This window comes from Petaurus breviceps, unplaced genomic scaffold (genome assembly GCF_028583685.1).
Source record: "Petaurus breviceps papuanus isolate PSGF00001 unplaced genomic scaffold, PetGlider_PUasm1.0 139, whole genome shotgun sequence".
Lineage (NCBI taxonomy): Eukaryota > Metazoa > Chordata > Mammalia > Diprotodontia > Petauridae > Petaurus > Petaurus breviceps.
The window spans coordinates 10,918,938-10,927,764 of NW_027185697.1; the positions used below are offsets into that span (position 1 = coordinate 10,918,938).

The following is an 8,827-nucleotide window of genomic DNA, read 5'->3' on the forward strand; positions in this document are numbered from 1 at the left end:
GCCTCAGAACGGGGCGTGTCAGATCTGGGAGGGACCTCAGGAGAGGGAGTGTCTGAGCTGAAGGGGCCTCAGAACAGGGTGTGTCATGAGCTGGGAGGGGCCTCAGGAGAGGGAGGGTCTGAGCTGAAGGGGCCTCAGAATGGGGCGTGTCAGAGATGGGAGGGGACTCAGAAGAGGGCGTGTCAGAGCCGGGAGGGGCCTCAGAACAGAGACTGTTACATGACTTAACTTGGGTCACCCAAGGTAGGTATCTGAGGTGGGATTCGCACCCAGGTCGCTCACCCGAGATCCTGCTCATTTGGAGAAAACCCTCCATTTACCTCCATATATCCTTGGGGAATGACATGGAGAAGCCCACAGGCTGCGTGCCAGTTGCTGAGAGGTCGCTAGTGGCTGCTTAGAAAACCAGACCCCAGATGCTGGTTTTATCCTGGAATAAAAGGATATCAGAAGATCAGGAGCCCCCTGAGGGGAGGGAGCCTGTCCTTCCTGTCACTGCACTCCCCGGGGTAGCCCCTGGCTCAGAGTTGGAAGGGACCTTCCAACCCCTCATTTTACAGATGAGGAAATGGAGGCCCAGAAAGGTGAGAAGGTAAATGGCCGGCCTGCGGCCCACACCTGGGCCATCGCTCCTTCCCCAGACTGGGGAATTGGATGGGTGATGGGCGCTCTTTCTGCCGCGCAGGGACTCCGCGTGGGTGCAGGGGCAGTGCTTGTACTCCCCCTCCCTCCAGGCGTGATGGAGCCTTCTCTCCTAGGGTCCCAAGCCTTTCCTTGTCTCTTCCCAGCTGGATGCTTGGCTTCGAGGAGCACAAGCAGAAGACGGACGTCCACTATCGCTCGCTGGGCGGAGAGGGCAACTTTAACTGGAGGTTCATCTTCCCCTTCGACTACATGCCTGCTGAGCAAGTGTGCACGGTGGCCAAGAAGGTGAGAGCAGCCGGGCCCCTCCTCCCTGCCCCTTCCGGGGCATCAGGACCGGCCTGGGTGGGGGGCAGACAGACACCCCGGGAGCCTCCGATCAGGGGCAGCGGCCTATCCTCCCAGGAGCCCCTGGCATCGTGAGGGAGAACAGGACAGACGCCCCCCAGACACGCAGGCATCCTGAGACGAGACCCACTAGGAATAGTGCAAAGTCGTGCGTTTGGGTTTAAAAAATCAACTCCACAAAGGCAAACGGCAGTGGCATGCCTGGGTACCAAATTTTCTGAAAGAGATATGAAGGTTTTAGCGGACCACAAGCTCAGCATGAGTCAGAAGCCAAGAAAACTTGTGTGAACTTAGAGAGGCCTAGTGTCCTGAAAAGCAGCTAGGTGGTGCCATGGTGCACAGAGCGCTAGGCCTGGAGTCAGAAAGACATTTTCCTGAGTTCAAATCCGGACTCAGACTCTTACTTAACTGTGTGACCCTGGACAAGTCACTTCACTCTGTCTGCCTCAGTTTCCTCATCTGTAAAATGAGCCAGGGAAGGAAACGACAAACCAGTCCAGTATCTTTGCGAAGAAAACCCCAAAAGGGGTCACAGAGTCAGACATAGCTGAAAAATGGCTGAACCACAACAGAAATTATAATGTTCTGATGGTCCCACTGTACTCTCCCTGGGTCAGACCACATCTGCAGGGACTTTTTTTTTTTTTTTGCAATGAGATAATGCAAACCCTGCAAGCTCCTTATAAAAACCAGTCCTTATTTTATTACTGGTGCCACATTTTAGGAAGGATTAGGAGGGATGGCAGAGGGCATTGGGTCTAACTCCCTCGCTTTACAGATGAGGAAACTGAAGCCCCAGGAGGCTAAGTGAGTTGTGTACAGTCATGCAGCTAGTAAGTATCCAAGAAAGAATTCAAACTCACTGTCTTTAGTCCAGAGGAGGGCGACTGGAATGGTTAAAAGGCCTTGAGAACATGCCAAAGAAAGATCAGGTTGGGAAGAAGCCTGGTGTAGTAGACAGAGTGCCACATTCCAAGTCAGAGAGACCTGAGTTCAAATGTGGCCTCAGATACTCACTAGCTGTGTGACCCTGGGTAAGTCACCTAACATCTTCATCTCTCTGTTCCCTCATCTGTAAAATGGGGATAGTAACCGCAGCTCCCTGCCAGAGTTGTTATGAGGATTGAATGAGATAATATTTGTTGAGTGCTTTGCAAACTCTCACAGACCCATTTACTGTTGCTACTTTTACTATTCACTATTTTATGGTAAATTTACTATTGTTCTTTTAAGAGTGATCACCAGGCTGTTTAGGGGCTTCTCTTGGCCAGGAATATAGGCTGTGAAGGAGTGCTCATTACAGACACATATCTGGTAGACTTCCTGGGGTATGGTCAGAGGAGATAAACCTTGACATATGAAAGGGAGGAAGATGGGGCTGAATCCTTGCATTTCCCCAGTGACTAAGCCTCTGGAGAGGCGTCTGGGGCCCCTGGAGAAATTTCAGTGGGTTCACGAACTTGGATGGGAAAACTATTTTGAGTATTCTATTTCCAATATACTTGGTTTCCTTTGTAATCCTATGTGCCTCATGCATTTAAAAACATTACTCTGGGAAGGCATCCGTGACCTTCCCTGGACTTCCAGAGGGGTCCAAGACCCAAACACACACAAAATTAAGAACAAACCCTTGTTCCGAGATCCTGAGAGGTGATCACTTTGTAAATATGTCACTGGGCTGCCAGGGTTGGGAGCCGGGGCAGAGGCTGAAGAGTTTGGCCCCTGGGAGGCTTGGCTGAGTTTTCAGATGGAGCATTTGAGTTTCCATGATAGCCGCCCTCCTCCCCAGGCACTTATGCCTCCCCCCCTCCCCCACTAACTTTGGCCTTATTCTTTATACTTATGTCCATATACATGTTGTCTCCTCCAATAGAAAGGAAGTCCCTTGAGGTCAGGGACTGCTTCATCTCTGTTTTCATACCCCGGTGCCTGGCACAGAACGGATGCTTCATCAATGTTAGCTGATTGATTGATGTGATTGTCACTCTCGGGTGTGTAAAAGGGTGCATTGTGGGAAAGGGGTCAACCTTGGTCTGCCTGGCCCCACAGGTTCTGTGTCAGGAAAGAGCAGCATTCTAACAGTCATTGCTGTCTCCAAGTGCAATGGGCTTCTCTGGAAGATAGTGAGGCCCCTTTGGGGAGGGATTCAAGCAGAGAGGAGGAGCATTTGTCTGATGTGTCACAGTGAGGCTTCATTTTCCAGTATGGGTGGGACTAGATGGGCTCTGAGGTCCCTTCCAAGTCTGAGACCAAGGCAGGAATCAGGGCTCCCTGAACAGGAAGCTCAGGAAGAGACAAGGAAGGAGATTCTGACACCTCTCACCACACTCATGACGGCTGCCGTCACTGCCGCCACCACCATTCCCGCCGTCGCTGCTGCCACCAACACCATTATCCCCATAGCCATTGCTGCCGTCCCCATCCCCTTGCCCACCCTCACCATTCCCACCGTCACCGTTGCCATCATCACAGCCACTACTCTTTCCATCCAGATCCCAAAGTCGCCGCTTCCTGCACTCTATCCCCGCCCCATATCCTGCTTTTAATTATATTTGCCTGAGTTTGAATCAATGCGGCTAATTGGGAGTTTTGGATTGCTGCTCTAATGGGAACCCCAGTCTTTAATGTCATTGGGTTGATTAATTCTAAAGCCATTAGCCACATAACTGTTCTTCTATGACAAGTATGAAAACGGACAGATGGGAAACAGATGTGGGCATAAGAGGTCAGGGGGCTGTATAGGGAAAGCGCGTATGGAGAAACCATCATGATAGCCCAAAAGAAGGAAAGCCTCGGAAGAAAAGAGAGATGGGGTTTGCCAGCTTGTGACCTCTTCTGCAGGCCTCAGTGTCTTCATCTGCCAAAGGGGGTAATACCATTTACAGTGCTAACCCGCTAGAGTTGTTGTAAGAATAAAGGAAAATTGATTCATGTAATGAAGCTTTATTATAATGTATTTAAAATACTTTTCAAGCCTGAAAATATTCAATAAAAGCAGAGGCTCATAAAACTGCCTCGGTCATCACTGGCATCATTGATCCTTAAGGTGCTTGTGAACCACTTCACAAACGTGATCTAATCTGATCCTCGTAACACCCCTGGGAGGAGGTAGGTGCTATTATCCCCATTTCACAGATGAGAAGACTGAGGTGCAAAACAGTTAAGTGACTTGTCCAGGGTCACACAGAATTGGTAGATGTCTGAATCCGGATTTAACTCCAGGTCCATCACTTTACTCTGGGTCCACCAGCTAGCTGCCTCTCACTTGGAGGCCTAATGGATGGAGATCTCAGAGTCAAGAAGTCCTGAGTTCAAGTTCCCCCTAAGACACATACTGAATTGTGAGATCCTGGGCAAGTCACTTAATCCCAGCTACAGAATCACTGCCAATCTAGTTCTCTGGAGGAAGTTTCCACACTGGGAGTTCTTTTTACAGCTATTATCCGGGATGGGAGCAAAAAAAATCCCCCAACATTCATTCTCCTGGGAGGTCCATGCTCTCTTTGTTTCCCTGCCCATCCTTTATGGGAGTGTGGGATGGCTGCTGCTACTCTTAATGGGGTCTGGTACGCTTTCTCAAGCCTTTGCTTCCCTCCTCTACCCAGCAGGACCCTGTCTAAGCTAGAGAAGAAAAGAGTCAGAGAGGACACAAGAGCCGTCTTAAAGTGTCTGAAGGGCTTGTCATATCCAGGAGGGGCTAGATGTGCTAGATGTGGTAGAAGCTGCAAAGACACCCCTTGAGGATGATGTTGGGAAAAGATCACAAAGAATGAGCGCTATCTCAAAGGAGGAGGGCCTTCCTGGAAGTGGTAGTGGAAGGTCTTCCATGTCTGGAGGTCTTTGGGAGGAGGTTGGGCAACCACTCGTTGGGCATGTTCTAGTGGGAATTCTCTCCATGAATGGGTTGGACCAGGTGTTGTCTGAGGTCTCAAGTTCTGTGATTCTGTGAAGTGATTAAGTGTCCAAGGTGGGACTTGAACCCAGATCTCTTGACTCTCAGCTTAGAATTTCTACTGTGCCATAATTTTCAGCCATCTGGATGGGATATTTCTGTCTCTGAATTAGAAGGGGGTGTAAGGATACCCCTAGGGAGGAGAGCTGGGTCCCCCAGGGGCTGCCAGCAGCTCCTGAGGGTAGAGAGGGCACAGAATCCAGCCTTCTGGCAGGTGTGGCTTCCCGACCAGGTCAGGACACAGCCCCTCAGAGAGGCCTCAAGGAACCAATTACCCCCATCCTTTAAATTCCAAATAGCCGAGTACAAGGTGAAAAGCTGTAGCCAGAAACCACAGAAAGGGCCTGGTGTGTAGACCATAGATGGCAGGAAGATAAACAAATATATATGGAAAAGCAGAGTTTCAACAAGACATCTGATTACAACCTAAGAGGGTTTTTTTTTAATTTCTTATTTTATTTTGAAAGTTTTTTTTTTTTAGCTACTACAACCAAAGTTGAAGACTTTTCTACTTATAAACAGGGAAATACCTCAAGTAGAACACAGCTTAAAAGAAACAACAGCAAAGAAAAAAAAAACAAAACCTTCCCAAGTAGCAATTAGCATGCCTTGTTATAAGGTCTGCCTTTCTAAATATATTTGTTTGTCTCTCTCCCACGTGTGGGTCACACTGGGCTTTTTCCTTGTGCCCACATCTTTTCACCTTGTCCTGAGTTACCATTTGGGATTGTGAGGACCAGGGTTAATTACATCCTCTGGGCCTCTCTGTTTTTGGCCCATGAAAACTAGGACCTCCATACAGCTCTTTGTCTCTCCCAAACTAAGACCTTTTTTTCTGCAGACTGAACGCTGGCTTATTTTTCTCTTTTCTCTTTCTTTCTGAGGAGCCTCGAATGGCCGACTAAAATTGATGCATAGGCTAGAACTGTCTGAACTCCACTCCCAAGTGGTTCCAACTCCCTGGGGGAAGCCACTGTTATTTTATTGCTTAAAGGAGTTGAACCTTCATTCTTTCCGAACATTTTTGAGACTCCCAAACAAAGCAAGATGTGGATGAAGCAGAGATAAACAGATCTGTTCATGTGAGCACGGCTGTCTCAGGAGGCAGATTTCAGGGATAACTTGTGGTTTTCTGAAGAGTCCTCAACTCTCCCCTGCCCCTCAGCCCTCACAGTTCATAATTTGGGAAGTCTCTTTGAGTCTGTCTCTACAAAGTCTGGATAGAGAGCTGACCTCCGAGGTCAACACCAATCCTTGACACCACCTGGCTGTATGATCCTGGGCAAATTATTGACCTTTTCAGGGCTCTAGTCTCCAAACTGCAGAGAAGGTGCCAGCCTGTATTAGTGGATTGAGTTTCCTCTTCTGAAAGTTCCCTATAGCAACAAAATCACAGATCTAGCCCTTATCCCTATCCTGAATATCTGCATTTATCAGAGGACCATAGGTTGGAAGGGGTCCACTGAGGCCCTCAGTTCTAAGTGCCAACCTCCCAATGGTACCTTCCCTCTACTTCATATTTATTGTGTATATTCTGGTTTACACACACACATACATACATATTATATATACATATACATTACACACAGAGATATACATCTATCTTCTATCTGTCTGTCTATCTATCTTCCCCCACTAGAGTAGAAGCCCCTTGAGGGTAAGGAGTATTGTTCCCTTTCTTTGTATCCCTAGTATGTAGCACAGTGATTGACATATAGTAGGTTATTGATTATGAGTAAATAAAACTGGACCACTTTGGATTGCAGATAATGTGAAGTTTTTACTCATGAATTAATAAATGCTCATAGACTGATTAATGTTGATCAGACCCTTCATTTCTCAGAGGAGGAAACTGAGGCCCAAGGTCACAAAGTAGTGTAGACATCAGAAGCAGGATCTGAACCCATATCCCCTGACTGCAGGGTGCCACAGTGCCTCCCACTTGCCCTTTCCATCACCAGCTGCCACCCTAGTTCAGTTCTTCCTTGCAGCTCTCCCAGACTATGTCCTCCCAGCTTTCTTCAAGCCATCTTTAACATAGCTATCAAAACAATCCCCTCTCTTAAGAACCTTCCAGTAGCCTGTAGGATAAATATAGTTTAGCCTTAAAAACCTGGCATCTCCAGCCTCCATGCCTTTGTACAGGTTGCCTTGCATTCCCCCCTTCTCACCTCCAACTCTTAGAGTCCTTAGATTTCTTCAAGGTCAGTCCTCTTTGTTGGTCTCCCTAAAGTGGTCATGCATAAATTTATCTGTGCACGTATCATAAGTTCTTGGATGGTAGGGACCGTCAATCATTTTGTGTCTGTGTCCCTAGCATCTAGCACAGTACCTGCTTCACTTAACACGTACTGTGTATATTTTGTGGATATAATTGAATGTGACAGGAAGAGAGCCAAGCTCTGAGGTGGACCTTGACGAAGCTCATGGAAGGAACCTGACCATGGCATGTGGAGGCTCATTGAAGTGGAATCTGTCCGTGGTTTGACTATGAGGGATGACCATGTGTTAGTTTATAAGTGAATGTCTGGGGCCTTCTTTATAAATGGGAGGGTGTGACCGCCATTGACTGAGCCAAAGATGGGAGACCACATGGGCTGATTCTGAGGCAATGTCAGGGCATTCCGTGGCATTCCCACTCATAACTACTAAGGATGGGCAGTGATGTCACCTCAGACAAAGGATGGAAGTTGTCTTCAACCAAAGTAGAAGCAGAATTCTCAGTTTGACAGATTTGCATTTGTTCAGTTGATAAATATGTACTGAAGACCTATCATGTGCAAGGCATGGAGCTAGGTGCTTGGGGTGGGGAGAAAGATTTAGAAAAAAAAGGCATCCTCCCCTTAAGATTTAAAACCTAGTAATAAGACAAAGCAGGTGAGGGATAGGGAAAGAGGAAGAGATGATAGAATGGGTCACCAGGGTTTGGTTGAGGTTATTATCAGTGGCCTCCTTTGTTGACCCATGAAGTGGGATTCAGTGCCCAGTGCATGGGGCTGACGGAGGGATGGGGCACAGGGTTGGGCTGAGCAGGCTACAGTGAGTGACCTCCGTGGGATACCTTCCTGCCTCTTATATACTTTGACCAATTCCCAGAGCTTCTGGGTAAGGTAAGAGCTAGTGCTAAGATACTCCTTGGTCAAAGTCCAGTAACACTGCCTGAAGACAGAGCAGGGGTACCCTTGGTGTAGACACGGTCATCAAGGAGATGTGGGATTACCCTGGAACAAGGACTGGACCACTTTGGATGCAGATAATATGAAGTTTTTACTCATGAAACACGAGTAAACATGAAACATGAGATTCTTTGTACACTGACGTCATCAGGCATTCAGACAACATTTGTCATTTAACTAGGAAAATTTTCATAGTGTTAGTGACAGTGTGTGCACCTTGGGAAACAGGGCTTTCCAGATTCTCGGCACTATCTGTACACAGCATGTTGTATGTAAGACACCAGGGGTGGAGCTCCTGGGATGCCCAATACCTGCTTCCCAGGAGGAATGTTTCATTTCATCCAGTGGCTGCTTATTTTGTTTTTTCTTTGACAGTGTATACACCATTCCACCCTTGTAGCTCCCCACCTCTAATGAGCAGAGCATCTCATCTTCTATTCCCTGGGAAACAAGATTGATCTGTTAGCATTGTTCAGTTTCCATTGTTGTAGTTGTTGTGTATGTTGTCTTGGCCCTTCTTCCTTTCCTATATAATTATGTTTAAAATCTCATATTTCTTTGATTTTTCATTTACATGATTTTCATGGCATAAAAATATTTGATTACATTCATGTACCATAATATGCTTTTCCTTTCCCAAAGGAATAGGTCTTTCCTTCCTTCCTTCCTTCCTTCCTTCCTTCCTTCCTTCCTTCCTTCCTTCCTTCCT

The 8,827-nt window shown here is 47.4% G+C and overlaps 1 protein-coding gene across 1 annotated transcript in view; it reads left to right on the forward strand.

Annotated features, from left to right (window-relative positions):
- DYSF (dysferlin) overlaps positions 1–8,827 on the forward strand; it is a 235,687-nt gene that overhangs the window by 207,310 nt on the left and 19,550 nt on the right. Inside the window, exon 48 of the mRNA XM_069067342.1 lies at positions 789–930. Within this exon, the coding sequence (XP_068923443.1) occupies positions 789–930 (142 nt within the window). The remainder of the gene's footprint in view (positions 1–788; positions 931–8,827) is intronic.